Consider the following 20,667-nt stretch of genomic DNA (forward strand, 5'->3'; position numbering starts at 1 on the left):
TCGAGATAACCCTCCCGTGTCTCGATTGGTTTCTAGCCGACCCCAATAGGCTAGTGGCGACTCTTAATAGCATTTTAATTTGCTCATCAATAAAATGAATCCAATGTCACGCGAGGTAGGACTTGGGAGAGTCCACGCCATTGATCTATGGCAATACCTCTAAACCGCGCCGGACCCTCGCGGGAGGCCGAAGGCGAGGTCGCGACGGCTTGGCGACTCCACCGGGGAAAATAGGTTAGAAACCTTTGTAGACTTAGGCCGTAATAACCAGTTGTTTGTTCCTTAACTTGATCACCATTTTGCCATGTTGCTAGAGAATCATGTTAATCTATTGATTTTTTGATTAGATGTTTTTGCGGTTTGGGAGTCATAAGGGGGCGGAGTGATTGTTGACATATCTCGCTTGCAGGGAGTCGTAGGAATGTATGCTTTCTGTATGTATATAGAAGCGATGTTTGATATATCCCGCTATGCATGCTTTTCATACACTACACTTTTTGCACACACATCCAGTGGTCAAACTCGGACTGCGACCCCGGGAAACCCTTAGGAGGTGTCAGAAATAGATTGGGCCATACGCAAGTCCGCAAATGGCATGATCATTTCTGATCCCGCTCATCATCTCGGAATATGTGCCCCGACCCGATTATGCTGTCGGCATTTTTGGGGGCGGTACATCATTTCGTTGTGGTGGGAGCCTTTAGCCATTAGTCTACTCTACCCTTTACGTGTCGAACCTCACTGTTAGCATGCGCATGTCAATGCCATTAACAGGTACCGTTCACCGACCACCGTGAGTTGATTTCGGATTTCCTTGGTCCACTCCAAATTTTATTTCCGATAGTTTGCGAAAATCAATTGAGTGCCTTGCATGATATAAGTACGCAATTGAAAAATTTTGGCGATAACTTTTTGTAGTGAGTTTGAAGAGTAAATTTCAAATGAACAAATCATTTTGTCATAATTTTCATGTCGTTTTTGCTAAAAGATTGTCCTAAGCAATTTTTCAAAATTGATTCCATTTTGTGTGCGTTAAACTTTTGAAATTGAATGGGGCATCCTATTGATAATCGTGAACGATCTTTTAATGATATCTCCTCTTACAATGAAATTGTAGCGAAGTACCAAATGCCTTTAGATTGAGATTGCGGGGCGGGTGTATCGTCGCCTCATTTTCATATAAGAGGCGATATCATTGAAAGATCAGTTCTCTTTCCAGGTGCTAACATTATTGTCTTTCCCTTGTAGGATATGAATAAAGATCATTCTTTGTGATTCTCTTAATCGACTATGCAAAGATTGTGTCGCAAAGTGACGCCCGAGATGTTAAACCCGTGTTCATTCTGTAATTGGGCGGAGAGCGTGAAGGCCACGCTTCCAAACAAGTCGATGACTTATCATCCAGTTCGGCGTAAGGGGAAAGTCTCATTCCTCGTTGTTTTTCAAGCCAAAGTCGATTAGCGAGAGATGCGCCGAAATGGACAAGAAGAACCAATGCGGAGCAACTCCCCGAAAGACAGACCTATTATGATGATAGTAGAGGATAGCCACTATGGAGGAGCAATCGTGCCAATGTGTGAATAAAAAGGAAGTCGTTCTTGATCTCTCTCATTCTAAATTATATGCTAGATATCGTCCCCTTTTTGCATGTGCAGTAAAACGAACCAAACGTGGACAAGATAGTGATATCGGATGATCACTTGCCGGGAGGTGATGAACATGGATTCAAATGTGATGGCTAGCCCTCCTACTGAGGAAAAGTGACCTCAACCTCCAAGCCAAAAAAAAAAGGCCGAAGATTGCTCAAACTCGAAAAGGATTGCCGGACGGACTCAATGGAGCACCTGGTGTTAAGACCTTTCGGACAAAGGACGAAAGAGGATAAAAATGATATATCTCGTTCCTGTTCTTAGTCCGAACCATTGCAAACAGTTGATCTATTTTGTATTTACCATGCGGGAAGCTCTTAATTAGGAGAAACCGCACAATAGGTCGAGAACATGAATTGTCATGGTCACTCAACTCAAACGAAGAAAGGTTTAACATAAACCAAGAGATCCGATGGATAACACGATGCGCATCCATCCATGTGGATAATATCAATCCTCCTTGTTAGAAGAGCCCGACAGGATGTAATCACCCAAGACTGTTTCAAAAGTCAAATGGGGCAATGGACCCAATCATTGAGGCAACCCCTAGACGCTAAGCGTGACGAGATCATTTGATCCGGAGAAAAGGATGTGTCGTTCCAAATTATCGTTTGAATTCATTTTCAGAATGACGTGTTATACACATTTCCTTGCGGATGACAAATGAAAAAGTTGTGACGACGGCCACAGTAGTGGAGTCCGAAATGTTTGAGAAATTGGCACCAATCCACAATGAGGTCATTATCTTTGTTGATACCACTAAGGAGCCGGAGCAACGAGTCGAGTCGTAGAAGTTCCCTCCTCGGTCCTTAGCTTTCTCCAAGGAAATGACCAATGATGTTGCTGATTTCTTGAATCCCAAGAGGAAGATTCTGGAGGAGCTAAAGTAGTCCATCCACAGTCCCTACCAAGGGGATCGCGTTGTTCAAGGATAATTGGACCGATGTCATCTCGTTCAAGTTCCTCGGACTTCCCGATTTCAAGATGAAGTATGCGGTCGTCATGCCGCGAATCACAGTCCATTAGCAAAAATAACCCAGCATCGATGCCCTCAAGAAAGAGGACCTCGACGACGATCCGACGCAACCGTAGTCTTGCACGGCCAAAGGTCCAGAAACCCATCCCGTGTGCTACGACATCTGCGGAGAGTTTTAGAATGAGGATGCTCAGCCGGAAGACATTCACCAAAAGCGAAGAGCCTATTCTAGATGCGATGACTCTCGCCAACAAATCTAGATCAGAAAGACTCATTCGACTTCGGTAGCAAGGTGTATCGTTTCAAACTTAGCTCAATTGAGAATATGAAATGACTCGTTCTCTCTCTCAATTTGCAGATGAATGAGTATGCTCAACCGCAGTGACAATGCACCCTAAGTGGAAGAAACGATCGAGCCGAGCCGTCTACTCCGGATAGGAGAGAGTATTTCGCTCCCAAAGTTGGATTCATCTGAAATGCAAGCTAACGCATTATTTTCGCTTACGCAGGTGAAAATGAAGAATGGCTCAAGCGAGGAGCATAGGAAATCAAGCATGCTATCTTGTATGTTCGTAATGAAAGCACCTATGACTCGGATTCGTGAGAAGGGAGTTCTTCAAATTTAGATAGTGACACGAGAATCCAAATGAAATAAAGTTCAAATGGAACCGTTGTGAGGAGTCGAAGCCGCCGACAGTAGAGCCAACATATGCGAGTAAACCCGGGAGATACATACGGTGTCGGAAAAGTCAAAAGCTGGGTGGGATTGCAAGAAGTAGAAGTCGCCAGATTGGCTTATCTTCTTCGAGAAATCCAGATCACTTGGTCTTGCACCGACACACCAAGGCTGAACCCGGGCATTATGCAGTGCTTTGGCAACCAATCCAGATATGATACTAAAGAAGCATCGATTGAGAAGGACAAAGCCCGAGTTGTCCAAGGAGATCGAGTAGGAGGTGTTGAAGCCCTTGAAATTTGATTTCACCGAGATCACTCACTATACCGGTTGAATAGTGGATATCGTGTGCGTGATGAAGAAGGACGTTAAATTTATGTACAGCTAGATTCCAGTGGTTCTCTTTCAAGAACGAGTCTTCCGACTATAACAGGTTCGATGAAAGGAACAGGATATGAGCAAAACTCCATTCATGACGCAACGAGGGAACATTTCACTACAAGGTGATGCTCTTCAATCCGAAGTACATGAGAGCTACATAGTAGAGAGCTCGGGAAGCATGGAAAGCCATCAAACATATTCATGCCTCTTGAAGAGCGCATCTAACAGGGGCAGAGGCCCAAGATGCGATCAACCCTTGAGGGCAAAGCGGGTCTCCCTCAACAGACGAATGGACTTAAAAGAAGCATGCACCCGCCAATCAAGCTTAGCGCTGGAGTGTCAGAGTCGCCAATCCATTGACAAATAACGACAGTCGAAAGGTCGTGTCGCAGTGGAGCAAAGTAACCGACAAGCCTTCTCTCCCAAGGATGGAAAGGTGGAAATCCGGACATGAGGGTAGTTTTCTCCCCATCCGTCCGTCGAGTGCATGGATTTCTCGTCAAACAAATATGCGGCAGTTCAATTAGGAGGCAATACCCCCCCAAGCGCCACAAAAGGGATTTTTGAGTAACTTCAAGTCGGGAATGGCAAAGCTCAAGCGAGTTCGAAGAAGGGTAACTTTGTATCGTTTCCAATTGACCCTTGATCATTTCAATCATAACATGAGTTTATTCCATTTTTATCGGGAAATGGTCAACCGCCTTGAGATTTCTGCAAAGTGGATCGTCCGACATAACACGGAGGGGCGTGTTATTCCCGAGTTAGCGCTTAAATAATAAGCACGACACCCCATGAATGCTAACTACGCCGTGGCGTAGTGGCATGGGGAGTGACAACGGTCCGAGCGCCCCGGGTTCGATCCCCGCGGTCGGCATCAATGTATATATTGTATAAAGATTAATAAAAACCTTTTTGCACTTCCCTTATTTTGCAGAAAAAGGCGAGAATACGACCCAAATCAATGTTCCCTCATAATGATGGCTTCAACAGTCCGGTTCTCAACAAAGTTTAAAGGAGTTAACCTGGATGGCTGCGGAATCTCGGACAATACTTGAACCTTGGGCGCTATTGATCCATTCAACCATTGCCGCCAAGTGGCAAAGCCGGTAAAGGAAAAGTGCCGAACATCCAAATGGCAAAGTTGACAAAACGGGAGGTGCAAAGCACCTTAAAAGATGAAATCAAAGCGAAGGGTAGCTCGGTATCGATTCCAGTTTATCCCTTTTAATCACACATCCGACATGCTTTTGACTCTCTGACGGGAGATGCAGACATTGAGAAAACAAGCCTACGATTAGCAAGGAAATGTGGACACTCGAAGTCAACAGGTTTGCCCGAGCGCCTTCGCTTAGGTCTCGGATGATACTTCAAAAAAAAAAAAGGGAATCAAGGCATCCTGGATGATTTTTCATTCCTCAAGCAACCTGAAGAATTACCCAAGAAGCTCAGATGAAGCCATTAGAAGAGCAAACATGAAGAATCGGCTAGTCGACGCGGATCAACATCCGGTGTAGCCGAGCCCAAGATGAATCAACATCCGGCCTGCCCGAGAAGATTCCTTTCCTAATAATGAGAGTTGGAACTTCAACAATGAGGAGTTAGCCGAGCTAACAAAGATAAAGGATTGGACTATTCTGTCAACCATAATAGAGAAGCGAAATCAGTGAGTCCTAGCTCATGCGGGTCTTAAACACCGAATTGGACCGTGGTAATAAAGGTTGTAGACCCCCTAAACAGAGGCGATCTCTAGTTCATCGGACCATACAATGAAGCTTGTCATCCTCGTAATTGGGACTTCTATCCCTATGCATATGTGGAGATGATTGGAACAACCATATCCATCACTACCATGTATTAAGGGATGAAGTCGGTTCTCGAACGTATAATCGAGAATCTCATCAAAGGCGAGAACGCATCGAAGATATCGTATAGTAATGGCGAAATGATATTCCTCAAAATCGTTCCTTAAGATGATAAAGCTGCAGGATGATGTTAGCAGCTCCATTTTCCTTTTATAAGCCACTCATGCATCACGGTGACCTTTGAGGTTAAGCTAAGAGGCATTTCCAGCTATATGAAAATCAGCCTAGACAGATGGTAACACTGTATCGTTTCCAGTCTTCAATTCTTGAAAATTCATGCAATGATATGTTTCCTTCTGTTCATGACGGGGTTATCATATCGTTTCGCCGCAGGTAGGTCCCTTGAAGAAAAGAAAAAATCAGATGAGAAACTCTCACAAGGAGAGAGCTACAAGCGGAAAGATTGTAGGATCAGCCTTCCAGTATGGATCGATCCTAGATGCGGAATCTAGGCATTCTGTAAAGTCCTAGATGAGGAATCTGGGCATTTTGCCAATTCCTAGAGCAATTGATCGTTGGAGAGACGGAGTTAGATGTGCTATCATCATCAATACCCGAAAAGCGGACACAAAGGGATCAGCCCGCCAGAGTAGATCAGGTAAGTATCCCTTTCCCAAAGCTTTTGCGGGACGCATGATTGCTCAAATGTTTCGTCCCTAGCTAGGCCGTAATAAATGTTCAATTCGTAAAGCATTAAAAAAAAAAAAAAAAAAGAAGAAAAATCTCATCCTTAGTACAGTTGGACTTCATGCTTCAGCTCATTCCAAAAAAAAAAAAAAAAAAAAACATCATCCACGTTCATTGAACTAGTGCGTTCATTCATGCATACATGCATCTTGCATTGAAATTCCTTGCGGGTTTATCTGATGAGATGATTTTTACCAAATGAAGTGGAGGTATTGAGTTTGCCAAGTGAGAGTGCTTAGGATGAAAGGCAAGCCCCACCTAAACACACCTCCGATACACTCTGAGATTGAGTGAAGTGAGAACAAAATTCGTGTCTTGGGATAGAGGATCCATTCGCAATGTATACATGGGTCGAAGTGATGAAAGGCAATTCCTTCTTTTCCCCATACACAATATATCCCTTGCTAGCCACTTTGAGCTTGAATAAGGAGAATTTCAAAATACCCCTATCAAGAACCACCCCACACCGGGGGCAAATACATGAGATCGTAGTTGAAAATCAGCGGAGAAAAAGGTAAGAAAGATTTAATTGCCTTCACTTGCGTTAACCTTTGTGTGGTAACTTCGGGTGAATCTTTATGGAGACTCGAAGCGTCCCAAAATGAAGAAGAGCATTTCTTTCTCTATCCAAACACCGAATATCATTTGCTAGCCAAGTTGAGCCCGAAATCATTCATTTCAAAGCCCGAGTGGTGATCATCCCCAAATTGGGGCAAAACAAATGATCTACCAGAAAAATTGGCATCAATGTGAAATGTCTCGAGAGTCCAAAGAGCTCATGAAAATAGCAAAGAAGAGAAGCAAAAAAAAAAGGAAAATGAAAATCAAAGGGCTAAAAAAGCAAAGTGCCTAGTAAAAGCAAGGCCAAAGCCCAGAGAGGAAAAAGCCAAATGTAGAAAAGCATTGAGCTTACCTCGAACAGAAACAAATGCAGAAAATAGAGAAAAACTCTTTTCTTGCCAAGCGAAAATAAACAACTCATTGGACTCTCGAGGCGAGTTGTAATCCCAGTCAGTCGACGCTTTCCCCAAAGGAGCGAGATTGGTAAAGACACCAGGATGGTCACCAACTCATAAACCCCATTGAAAAAAAAAAAAAATCAGAGCCTTATAAGCCTTCCCAAACCGACATTACAACCCATCCGAAGACTCTTCCGATTGGGACGTTTCGAGTTGACATGAAGACTTTACAAAGAAGCGGCCGCTTGAAGGAGTGGAGTCAATCATTTCTTGTATTATCTTCCAGGTTCTTGACTTGTAAACCCGGTGAAGGTAGTAATTTCAAATATTTCCCCAATGTGGCCTCAAAACAGGAGAAGCCCCTTGTGTAAGCCCATGACCAACTCAATATTACGGTCCCCGAAAGACCTTTCGGATTGATCAATAATGTATGCATTGCGAATATGTCTGAAACCTTAGACATGAACATATTGTGAGGTCTCGAGAGTATTTGTTCTAGAAACCTCCAAGTGAGCGATTGGGATCAACGGAATATTCCCCAACGAAAGTGTGTGAGAAGCCCATTCGGACTAAGGATTTTAGCTTGGCACGCTCAATAAACCCCTTTTCATGAAGCGAAATTGTTGTTTTTCATGAACCAAAGTTTTCAAGGAAACAAAAAAAAAAAAAAAAAAAAAAAAAAATTCTTCTTTTTCGGGAACGACAGTTCTCCCTTCAATCAATCTTCCCCATGGAGTCTAATAGTCAACGATGTCATCTAACCGAGTGAGAAGCTTTCGGTATCACATTATACCAAGTAGCTTCCCCGGTGAGTAGACTTAACTCATCCGCTCATGCATTTAATGACATATACTCATCATTCCAAATATGTTTCATAAGTCCTCGGTTATGCGGGGACCCAGGTTGAACAGTTCCGTTAGCTGCAGCGGGTTTCGAATTGTGAGCAAACATATCATAGATGTTCATTGGCGTTAGTATTTGTTCGAGCTAACCTTGTTTGGACAGATATGACGCCAAGTGCTTGTGAAGAACCAAGTCACGCGAGTGTAAGTCGCGGTGGCGGAGTCCGTTCACGATATTTTCACTTCATTCAGCAAGTTCCGATCGACATGCATGCGCTAAGGTCGAGAGCTCGTCCCGTGCAATCCGGAGGACGTACTCCGCAGGCCGAAATGTAAGTTCAGCCCCGAGCAGCACTCTCTCTTCATTGAAATTATTATTTGTTGGAGCTAACTTTTTTTGGACAGGCAAAGTGAACTTTAGCTTCCCAAAGCCCGTTTCATAAGCAGGTTTCCTCATTCTCGTGAGCATGATACAATGCTAAGCTCACCCTATGACTTTTTCAAAATAGCCTTTTCACGAGTCAAAGACTCTGAACCGAGACTTTCCAATAGCCTTTTCACGAGTCAAAGACTCTGAACCGAGACTTTCCAATAGCCTTTTCTGAACCGAGACTTTTCAACAGCCTTTTCACGGGTCAAAGACCCCGAATCGTGACTTTTCGATAGTCTTCTCACGAGTCAAAGACTACGAACCGAGACTTTTCAACAGCCTTTTCACGGGTCAAAGACCCCGAATCGTGACTTTTCAATAGTCTTTTCACGAGTCAAAGACTACGAACCGAGACTTTTTAACAGCCTTTTCACGGGTCAAAGACCCCGAACCGAGAATTTTCAGAATAGCCTTTTCGCGGGTCAGAATACCGTGAACTGTGACTTTTTAATCGCCTTTTCACGGGTCAGAATACCGTGAACTGTGTCGTTCCCATTGGGGCCAAGCCCGTATCGTTTTTACGGTCGTCCCAAAGGTGTGTTTGTTTGAGCTAACCTTGCCCGAACAGGTACGGAGAGACAAGTGCCCCGAAGCCGGTTCCCCGAGCAAGTCCCCTCAAGTCCGGTGAGCCTTAAAGCCCGGAGCAAACGCATTACCAAGTGAAGGCCAAGCCCGTATAGTTTATACGGTCGTCCCAGAGTTTTGTTTGTTTCAATTAACCTTGCATGCGCAGGTACTAAGAGGCGTGGAGCCCCGGAGCATATTCTCTGAGTGAGTCTCCTCATTTTTTTGATCCCGATAGTTGCTTTGGCGGTTCTCTCCAAGCACTGTCGGGTTAGTTTCTTGACAAAATTAGGTGTCCTTTCGTCTTGGAATGGAACCTCTTCGAGCTCCCCTTCCAAGAGGGGCAGTTGTTAACACCTAATTTTGGCATTCCCCGTGTTATATATATTTATTAAATAATGACACGTCTAATTTATTTTCATCTTATTGTAAAATAGAAAAGTAAAAAATATATATAACTACTTTAAAAAAAAAAAAAAAAAAAGAGAAAGGGAGCCAAAAAAATAATAATAATAATAAATAAATAAATGAAATGATAAGCTATTGAATATGCATATTTTCTTGTTGTACTATAGAATAAAAAATTCAAAAATCAAATTTTATTTTATTATTTTATTTCGTTCTTTAAAAAAAAAAAGAATAAAAAAGAATAAAGAATAAAAAAATTGGATCGGGTTAGTCAAGCTCGCCCATGCGAGACTCGGCCCACACTCTCTTTTCTTCGCGCGCGCAGCAAGCCCACGCGGGCCAGCCCAAACCGGGTTTCTTTTCCCTCCCTAAGCGAACAGCCCATTTTTCCTTTCATTTACCTACAGCCCATCTTCTCTTCTCCTTATTTCTCTTTAGCCCTTTAGTTTTATTTCCCCACAGCCCATCTCTCATTCTCACCCCACTCACGTCACCTTCATTTTCACCGCACACCTCACGTGGTCTCTCACCAACCCACGTCCACATCATCCGGTTTTTACTCTCGTCCACGCAAGCAAGCTTGGGGAAGGAGTCAAGAAGAAGATAAAAGAAAGAGAGAAGGGCAGGCACGAGGTTCGTTCGGCTCAAGGAAGAAAATTGGGCCCGGCGACCAAAAATGGAAGAAAAGCGTAAAGAGGTCAGAGGAAGTTGAAGCGCAAGGAAGCAAGAGCTAATCGCGCTTTGGCCAAGTAAAGATCGTCTTTGCCTACCATCACACTGTCGGCCACCAAACCTCCAACGGCCTTCAGAACCGGTGGTGTTCCCAAACCAGGTAAGTCTCGAGTCCTTTCCTTATTCTATATAGTTGAGCTAAAAGTCAGTTTTTGTCACCGTTAATCGTTCCAAGAGAGTGGACTGTCATTTGTATTTGTTGAATTCTCCCTGTTCCAAGTTGAACGTGGCCTCAAGCTTTAGTTAGTCCCCATCTCGATTGCCTCGACCGATTTTTCACGTGCGTTCGTGTCCTTCCGCCGATGGTAGTGGTCTCTACTGTGTTTTGGGATGATGAGTGTGCTCTGGTGGTCGACTAGACGAAAGATAAAAAAAAACGTGTCGGGTCGGTATGGGTTCTCTTCGTTTGTTCTGGGCGTCGGTTTAGGAGCAGATTCGGAATTGAGGAAAGCCGGAGTCCGTGAGTTCGGTAGGTCCGACCGAGTCGGCGGTTTGGGCATGTGAACGAAAGTAGCCCTCGAGTTTGAATCCGGCAACGAGGCGACTCGAACCAACCGCAACGCGTGAGGAAAGCAATGACCGGGTACCGAGGCTATACGAGCAAGTGAACAGGAGCCTGGTTGTGACGGCGGCTCGAGAATTTGAGTATAGATGGAGCCCGCGACTCGAACTAGTGTTCGCGCGTGAGGTCCGGAAATAACTGCGAGTTTGGTTTGAAGGCGACGCGAGTCCGAGCTTAGGCGACGCGAGTCCGAACGAAGGCGACGCGAGTCCGAACGAAGCTACGCGAGTCCGAACTTAGGCGACGCGAATCCGAACAATGGCAACGCGAAGGTGGACGAAAGCGACTCGAGTTCGGGCCGAGGCAGCAGAGACGACTCGAGAAGTTGATGGCGTCACCGACCGAGTTGCGCAGACAGGCGAACCGAAGCTTCACCAGATGCGGCGGAATGGAGACCGTCTTTCAACGTCACGATCTTGAAGTTCGGTGAAACAGAATCGGCGTCCGCAGAGGGTCCTCGATCGCGACTTAGCGGCGGAGCGACGGACGAGTTCCGGGCGGTGGTGCGGCAAGACGGGCGAAGGTTGATGGCGTCGGGTTTTGGTCACGGTGTCGCGGTGCAGAGGAGGGGCGTGAGAAGAAGAAGACGATGAATAGTACTCGTGAAACCATTTCACGTTTTTTGTAGTCTGAGTGGGGTGGCTTGGGTGAAATGAAGAGGTGGGGCTGGCGTAAAAGAGAGAAGAAGAAGAGGAGCGAATGGGCTGGCCTAGTTGAAGGTTGAAGGAGTGGGCTGGGCGAACGGGCTGAGAAAAAGAAAAGAAGAGAGGATTAGGCTGTGAGAATAAAAAAGGAGGCCTAAGCGGTTAATTTGGAAATAAAAGGAGAAGGAATTCGGATGGGCTGGCATGAAAGAAAACAGAAAAGCTGCCGGGCCCGTGCTGGCTTGGGCGTGAAGAGGCTGGGCCAAAGAAAAAAAAATATTGAAGCCCAATTCGGATGAACTAAAGAAGATTGGGCCTGGGATTTCTTTTTTGTCCTTCGGGCCCGGGTCCGGGTTTCTCCCGCGGACCGGACCGGGCCCGACGACCTGATCCAGGTCCGGGTCCAAGGACCCGACCCGGACCCGGTTCCCTCTAATAAAATATTAATAAAATAATAAAAAATAAAAAAAATAAAAAAAAAAATCAAAAATAAATAAAAATTCAAAAAAATCATAAAAATTTCAGAAAATTAGAAAAATGTTTTCTTTGACCTTTTTACCCCTAATTTGAATTTTCATGCCTAAAATTGGCGTTGATTGAAGACCGATGTCCAGTCCGGTTTGATAATCGTTGTAATTCGACATTCGAGTCGAAGTTGTTTGTTTAAATATCGTCATCATAGATTTGGTCCGCATGCGCTTATCCCGATCTTTATTTGGCATATTTACTCGATTGAGTGTTTACAACACTGTCTTTTGAAAAATTGCTTATTAATCGCTTTTCCTATATTGTTAGGTTAAGGATAAATAAGTAATTGCACGAAATAATGAGAAAAACATTATGCATGATCATTTAGTACTCGGTTAGATACCCGATGAGCTTAAAATGATATGCGGAATGTGTGGTCACCTTAGGAAATATCAACTGGTTAGGTACCGAAAGGGCACTAATTTTCTAATTAGCGTAAACAAGTCCCCCGAACTTAGAAACTCGGTTGCGTAGGAATCGAGATAACCCTCCCGTGTCTCGATTGGTTTCTAGCCGACCCCAATAGGCTAGTGGCGACTCTTAATAGCATTTTAATTTGCTCATCAATAAAATGAATCCAATGTCACGCGAGGTAGGACTTGGGAGAGTCCACGCCATTGATCTATGGCAATACCTCTAAACCGCGCCGGACCCTCGCGGGAGGCCGAAGGCGAGGTCGCGACAATGCCAAACATTGAAACTAAAATTTGGGACCAAATTGAGATGATTTTATAATTGTGGGGGCAGATTGAGATCAGAGTCTGAGACTAATCAAATTTTGGGGGGTGGATCCAAAAATACAAGGGCCAGGAAGCAGCTTTTCCCCCCAAAACATTCATAAGAATCACAGGAGAGACGTTGGTGCTCAAAAAAACGTTGATCCAAATGCTGATGCTTTATTCTTTTCCCCCCTTCAAAGCAGTAGAAATGAGAGACGCTGGTATCTATGAATCAAACAGCTTCCCCCATAAGAGTGCACAGCTTCCTCGTCACTTGTGCTGGACGAGGCACGACAAGGGCTCGTTCGAGAAGAAAGCCTTCAGGTTCGATATGGTGAGCTCCCGCATCGCCTCGAATGATTCCGGAGTAATGACGGCACGGTGCGGAGACAACACCACATTGTCCAGACCAAACAACTCTTTCGGCATGTTCGGTTCGTCTTCAAAAACGTCGAGGCCCGCACCGCCCAGCTCCCCTTGCAACAGAGACTGCACGAGCTCCTTCTCGTCGATGAGACTGCCTCGCCCCACGTTAATTATGACCCCTCGATCTCCCAGAACAGTCATGACCTCTCTGTTGATCACATGGTGGGTTTCTTCTGTGAGCGCACAGCACAAGATGAGGACATCAGAATTGGAGGCGAGATCGTGGATGCTTGCGTAGTAAGGGAACGGACATGATGGCTTCTTGCTTCTCGAGTTGTAGGCAATGTCGCAGCCGAATGGCTGGAGCCTTTTGGCAACGTGGGAACCGATGTTTCCCAGTCCCACGATTCCCACTCTCTTTCCTCCTAACTGTAACAATACAAGCACAAGTTATAATCCACTCGGCATCTTAGAAAGTAAATATCCATGAAACTGAAAATGCAGCTGGAAGAATCAGTTTCGCTCATGCAAGATATATGGGGAAAGGCATGGTAGAGTCGAAAAGAAACTGTAAGTAGAAACATCTGAAGGTAAGACTCTGTCTCAATCTTAAGTTTTGACATCCTTGGAAACCAGTAGCAGATTTACTGCTCAATGAACAGAGATGGAACTTTTAAGAGATATGAAAAGGCAGGTGTTACTGATGCCTAAAAACCATGTGTAAATAGACTTTGGTCCATCTTGATCTTGTATGAGCAATCCTCATCACAAAATCTTCACATAACCACCCAAATCTTCATTTATAGAAGAACCAGTGGCCAAATTTCTGTTCTCGTGCTCATGAATTTGACCTCCTGTTGGTTACATTTGATGCCACATCTGCAGTTGCGTGGAGAACAACTTCCTAAAAGGGAAGAACCACAGATGTGCATACTATATACTCGAGTGATAAAAGCATGCAAGAATACAACCCCGTCATTCCATTCCTTATCAAGTCACAGATGCTCTGAGTAACTTCTCGACTCAGCATCAAACCTAACAATAAGATCCATAGTAGTAAAATAGCAACCGTTCAACAGCTTATTTTCGGTAATGAGAGTGTCAAAGCTCTGGCTCAGACGATCATCAACTAATATCCTCGTCATCGCCAATGTTCTTCCATGAACATTTCGTCACCACATTGGCTCATGGCCAAATGCCCCTGAAATGAATTATACACTAGAGGTACAAAAACTCTATAGCGGATCATAGTACAAACACTAAACACAGCTACTTACTTACTTTGACAAATTCAACTTCCCATTAACTAGCTGATTCAAGCTAAAACCTTCCACCAGGCACACAACTAAACTGCCCGATGGCGATCTACACTCAGCCTTCACCAACAACATATATGTTCCGTACACAATTGATGGAACGCAGACAAACGATATCTTTCTCGTGCATCTTCAGCTATGTAGCTGAATTCAATTCACTGCTTGAACACCAAAGAAAACCAGAAGAACTAATAGAGCAGGATTAAATGAGCTAGCTTCAACCACCTCACTCTCTTCCTAAATATTCAACAGGAGACATTACGTTAAACAGCCAATACTTATGAGTTATGACAACCCCGAAGTATACCCAAAAGAGAAAAGCTTTCAATTCATTCCAACCAACTAAAAACAACCCAAAAGAAACTTTGCACGACAAGAACCGGTGCTTACCTTGAATCCGAGCGGGTAGTTTCCATTCTTCAACCACAAGCCCTCCCTGAGGTACCGGTCGGCCGCCGACATCCGCCTCAGTACGTCGAGCAGGAGCGCGACGGCGTAGTCGGCTGCGTCCTCGGCGAAGGCGGCGCCGGCGTTGGTGACCGCGATGCCGCGCCTGCGGCACTCGCGGAGGTCGATGTGGTCGACGCCGGCGCTGGTGCCGATGACGACCTGGAGGGAGGGGAGCAAGCGGAGGGTGTCGGCGGGGAGGGGCGTGGGTCCCACGCAGACGAGGGCGCGGGCGCCGCCGGCGCGGCGGGCGAGGAAGGCGTCGGCGGGCTCGTCGGGCGAGTCCGTCCACGGGTCGAGGATGGTGAAGTGGTCACGGAACGACGCCTGGAAGGGGAAATCGAAGGACCGGAACCGGTGGACGAGGACATCGGGACGGCCCGACCCGGGCTCGGTACCGGGTTCGGGCTGGGAAGACATTTTTCGTTTTTAGCCGAATGGCTCCGAGGGAGAGTGAATCGGTCGGGGGCCTGAGACGGTGAGCGAAGCGGTGGAGAACTCCGCCCTCTTGTCGCATCGAACGACCGTTTGTGAGTGAAGAATCTTTTCACGTCCTATGAAGTCCGAACCGACCGCGACGATGTTTTCGCCCGCCCTTTTTTATTCTATAATCAGAGAAAGAAAATTTTCTTTATATAAAGCCCTAATTCATCGGTGCAACCGAGCTCACATCACGACGTGCCAACATCGACACAGCAATTTCAAATTAGGTAATAGTCCACCGTCCAATGAACGGGAATATTAAATGAATTAGACGGGTAATGTTGAATCAAAATTATTCAAACTATCAGATATTTTTTACTTTGAAATGAGCACCTCCTTCCAATCATATATATATAGTACCTCCTTAGTTAGTGAAGTTCGAAGATCGCATGCCCAAACCATGACTCGGCTCCTAGTGACAAATGCTGATCACATACCATTTAAGTCCGTTGTTGATTGTAAGGAAACTTTCAAATAAGAACTTGAAGTGTCCTCATTTCCTTAAACAATGCTCTAACGTGAATCTAATATCAAATAAGAGCCCAAAGTGGCCATGGAGTCTTAAAAATGACATGATTTTAAAGGCATTTTAGTCATTTTTCTTTTTTATCTGTCTCTTTCTTTTCTATTTTCTTAAAAATTAAAAAAAGAAAAACACACGCTCAAAGGCGAGAGGGTTGCTGCAGTGCCAAGGAAGGAGGGGGGGGAAGGCTTGTGGGGTCTCCCTATTTTGGCAAGGGCCAGCGAGGCGCTAGCAAGCTAGCAATCTCGCCAGCCTTTACCTACACCCACCAGCGATGGGGCAGCGGCCATAGGCGGGAGATTTTTTATTTTTTATTCTTTTAAGCTAGGCCTTTTTTGAGATTTCATGATCATGTCAAGCTCTTATTTGAAATTTACTATGCCATTTTAGGCCTTTATTTGAAACTAGATTTACTTGAGGTATTTTTTTGAGAAAATGAGAGTATTTCGAGTCTTTATTTGAAAATTTTCCTTAATTGCATGACGGGGGAACTCTAGACTACTGCAAGGCAAGAAAACTCATCCAAATAAATCATTATATAATACTGTAATGGCATATTTCGGGTCTTTATTTGAAATTTTTCCTTAATTGCATGACAGGGGAACCCTAGACTACGGCAAGGCAAGAAAACTCATCCAAATAAATCATTATCTAATACCGTAATGGCATAAAATATCGAGTGCCGAATTGGAGCCAACATGATTTGACTTGATTTGGCACGAAATTGACTAATTTTGAATACTTTAAGCAGACATGTACGAAAAGAGAGGAAATGGCGCGGATTGGGGAGACGATGGGAATTGCCCATCTCGTTCGAGTCAACGACCCAACACGAAAGACCTTTTGACTTGGGACTCTATTAAACGGGCTAAAAAGCCCGATCCGTTTGTTCCTCGAGAAGGCATTCGGATCCGCCATTGGCTTGGCCGGGCCTTACGCATGAATTTCGCTGTAGCCGTTTTCGATTCTCTCCCCTTGTCTCGTTCCTCTTGTAACCCACACGAATGCCCCAACAAATAACATTTCTCGTTTTCAGCGTACTATCTTTCTCGTGGCGTAATTAGCACATTGAAGATGAGAAGCATCTCCTTGTTAAGGGCACTCGTTAACACAGACAAAAAAGTTCACATGCAACCTAGAATTTATTATCGTTATCTTTCGGTCTTTCTTGTTTGGCTATCCTAACTAGGTGATCGGCGGAGCAACGGTACCAACCTGATTTTTGTCACGTGGATTGAGATGTGGGGATCGATTTGTACACCTTCGGTGGCTGAATAGTTATGATTCAAACCGAATTTCAAGTAGCAAGAGTTGAAATCTTACATGCAACACTCAATTGGAGCAGTTGTGCCAATAACCCATTTCACCATTTTTTTTTTTGGCCTGTTAAAGAAAGAAAGAAAGAAAGAAGGCATGTCGTCAATTGACCAAAATTTCTCTCATCTATCGAAAAAAAGTGTCAAAAAAGTCATAAAGCTATTGTATTGGTACCAATTCGGTTCTAACAATTTTAATTGAGCAAATTTAGTCCTAAACCTTTTTGTATTGATAATAGTTGAGTTCATCCGATCAGTTTTAGCCGAAAATCGATAACGTGAGGGTCGATTGTGCTACCTTGGAAGATCGGCACCGACGTAGACCTTTTCTAATAATATCTTGAATTTTTTTTCCTTTTCTCTTCTACTTTTCTTTTTTTTTTCCCCCTTATGGCTAAGAGATGACAAGGGCCAATGCCAACCTTCACCGACCACTAGGGTGATGGCTTGTGTGGCCCCTCGCCCAAACGCAATGAGGGTTGCGACGTGCTCGCCAAATTTGGGCCAGCCGGGGCAACAATGCCCTTGCTCAATTTGGGCGAGGCTAGAACGCCCAGATCGTTCGGCCTTGCTTGGAACAGGCAAGGGTTTCCAACCCTCCATCTGATTCGGCCCTCATTCATAAGGGAAAAAAAAGAAAGGAAAATAAAGGGAAAAAGAAAAAAACATCCAAAACAATTATAAAAATTCAAAGTATTAATAGAATATTATTAAAAAAATATACACATCGGCGCCAGCTATGTCATGTTGAACGACCGGTGTCCACGTCAGGAATTTCCTGTCAAAGTTAGCCGAATGGATTCAATTGGTATCAATGCAAAAAAAATTATGATTGAATTGGTACAAATGTAATAGATTTAGAACTTTTACAGTGCTTTTTCCCTCCTTCATTAGGAACTGAACCCGATCGATCATGCGATGATGAAAGGATGCGCGATATCAATAGGCGACGCACCCTTTTTACTGACCTCAATTTTGATCCTATCATCAATGCTTATTGTAAGGTGAAATTGAGGAAGTCTATTTTGCTTTTCCTAATACACAATTTGGGTTTCGTCTGATCAAAGACACGTGAAAAGCCTACATCACACGTCAAGAGTCAGTGTCAAACATGAAACTCAGACATTAACTCCACGTCGACCTGATTCCATTTCCTTGAACAAACAGTGACAAGCGAATGAATTTTTACATACTTTATACGTGTCGCTGAATAGCCTATGCGTCATGTTAGGTGGACGCTAAGACTAGGATTGAGTTGGAGCCCTAATCGCTGTCGATCCCTCCTTATTATAAACCTAGCATCAACAATCCCTTTTCAGCTACTTGAGATTTCTTAATGGCCCTTATCGATCCACCTTTTCATTCCATGTGCTTTAACAATTTCGAATTACAAATTGCTTAATATAAGATCTACGGTAAGTTTTAACACATCTAATCTCCCTTCACCTGATAGTTTAACTTCTTTTCAATTTGCTTGAACTTTTTGCAATCGTATTGCGTCGCACAGGTGTAAGAATGGATTTTCTTCGAAATAAATAGAGTCTCGAAGCAAGAGACGGGGATCGTGCAAGCATGGACTGATGGATCGTGTTCGTATCCAAACAACAAGACTGACGCAACGCCTGCACTTCAATCAATTCGCGGTTCTTTCGCTGTGGATGGGGTGGTGTCCTAGCAAGCTAATATAGCCACTTCTGAAGCAGCTGGGGCCACAATGCATAATCTTTTTCATGGTATACGAAACGTCTTTCAGAAAATGTTCTCTAAACAGTAACCAGCAGCAGGGAAGATTGGTCAAGTTAGGCAAAGGCCCACTAAATCATCAACATAAATTAATTCTCGCAGCTTCCATTTCGAGCCCACCCACGAGCCAGCCTGTGATGTGGATGCATGATCTTCCTTGATCTCCGGAAGTTCGGAACAGGAGCGTTCATCTCATTCAATCATCACCATCATCACATGTTTCAGATGGTGGCGGGTCGAAACGGACGTGCGATGAGTGGCCAGAGCTGGTGCACGGCTGTGCGTATTTGCTCATCTTTCTAAAATAATGGAATTGTGGAGCTGGGGGACTGTCCACAGGCCATGAAAAGCTGTATGTACAGAAGAGGAGGGGGAGGGATATGATCAGCTGTCGACTGAAGTTAATATCGATTTGATGGGAGACAACGAACAGCTTTGAATGTGTTTTGACTGTCTGCCCGCTGAATCAAAGCTGAGAGGGCAACTTGAGTCCACAACGTTGCTCAGGTTGATGCAATGCATTGCAAGGATTAAGGAATGTGTACCAGTCGGACGATGTTTCGGCATAGAGGAATAACTCGCTGCCAATGTCCTTTTCCAAAGGGTAATGCTTTTCACAGGACTAGAGTGATGAGCTTTGATTTGGTATTCGACATGCGAAACCTAATCTGGGAACGAGAATGGCGATAAGAAGTGTCGTGAGTGATGTGCCCTTTTGTCCGTGTCACGGTCCGATGATGCTCAGAGCGATCCTCTTTGTTTTTATCTTTTACATGGCAGAACGAATAGTGATCGTCATACACCTGGTTTAATAACAGCTCCGTGTCACACGTTCATCTTAATTTAAGCCGTTTTCGTGTCGAAAGTAGGGTTGAAAATGCGTGTGGATCACATTCTAATAGTATCGCCGAGTAAAGAAATAAACTTTCCCATTGAATGTCCGTAACTAAATTACTCTATATTTTCTTTCGAAAAAATGGATGAAAAAAAGATGCAATCCTATGTCAACTCTACATCATTCATGCAGCTGCTCTCTCTCTAAACTCCATGGATGGAGCAACCAACGCAAACCATGCATATAAACTCGGACATAGAAGGATCTAAGCCCTTACAGTTTTGACTGTACGTCTACGGCAAGCTGAATGATAGTTTGGTACTAAGAAGTAGGGAGAGAACATTGTTTATCTACAGTCTAGGTTTAGATGCAGAAAGCACACAGAAGGCTCACATCTTTCTGTATGTATAAAAAAGTAAAGGAGATTAGGACTGTTTCATCCCTTAAACTGCATATCCGCACGCCTGCGTGCAAGCGCTTCCTCGAAACATTGCTCAGTGAAGAATATTTAGGGCTAAGATTCATGTGTGTTTCTTCTTATTGCAGCTATATTATGAAAAAGTTGACCGTACAGTGAAAACGAAAGTATGTTCCCAACAAGCCTAAAATCAGCTTACTAACTACGGTCTCTTCTTCGGCTTTTCCTAGCAAACATTTCCCCAATCTTCACTACACCTAGCAATATCTTAGATAAGTCACATATCAGTCGACATAGAGATGGCCAACAAGGAAACTTAAACGTACTTTTGACGACTGCAAGTTCAGTAGATGCCAATTCCAGGTTCTGATGATGCACGCGGATTCTTTCAACTCCAGCGGAAAGATTGTTTCAAAATCAAAGTCTTGGCATGCATTTCCAGCAGAACACCTCATTTACCCTAATTAGTTGATGGACCTAATCAAGTAAACATTAATGCTTATGTATGTAGTTGATCGATAAGATCAGATAACGTGAATTTATGCTTCGCTGCTTGATTTGTTTCCGTTTATCAGCTTCAATCAGCTGAGAAGAAGTAAGT

General features: G+C 44.2%; 1 protein-coding gene across 1 annotated transcript; it reads right to left on the bottom strand.

Moving 5' to 3' along the window:
* Positions 1-12,648: 12,648 nt before the first annotated feature.
* LOC115737098 (glyoxylate/hydroxypyruvate reductase HPR3) lies at positions 12,649-15,236 on the bottom strand. The gene is made up of 2 exons (XM_030669074.2): positions 14,692-15,236; positions 12,649-13,414 (listed from the first exon to the last, which is right to left on the bottom strand). Exons 1-2 carry the CDS (start codon positions 15,166-15,168, stop codon positions 12,890-12,892), a joined length of 1,002 nt encoding a protein of 333 aa, XP_030524934.1. The 5' UTR covers positions 15,169-15,236; the 3' UTR covers positions 12,649-12,889.
* Between the last annotated feature and the right edge of the window lie 5,431 nt (positions 15,237-20,667).

The sequence above is a fragment of the Rhodamnia argentea genome, chromosome 9 (genome assembly GCF_020921035.1).
Source record: "Rhodamnia argentea isolate NSW1041297 chromosome 9, ASM2092103v1, whole genome shotgun sequence".
Classification (NCBI taxonomy): Eukaryota; Viridiplantae; Streptophyta; class Magnoliopsida; order Myrtales; family Myrtaceae; genus Rhodamnia; species Rhodamnia argentea.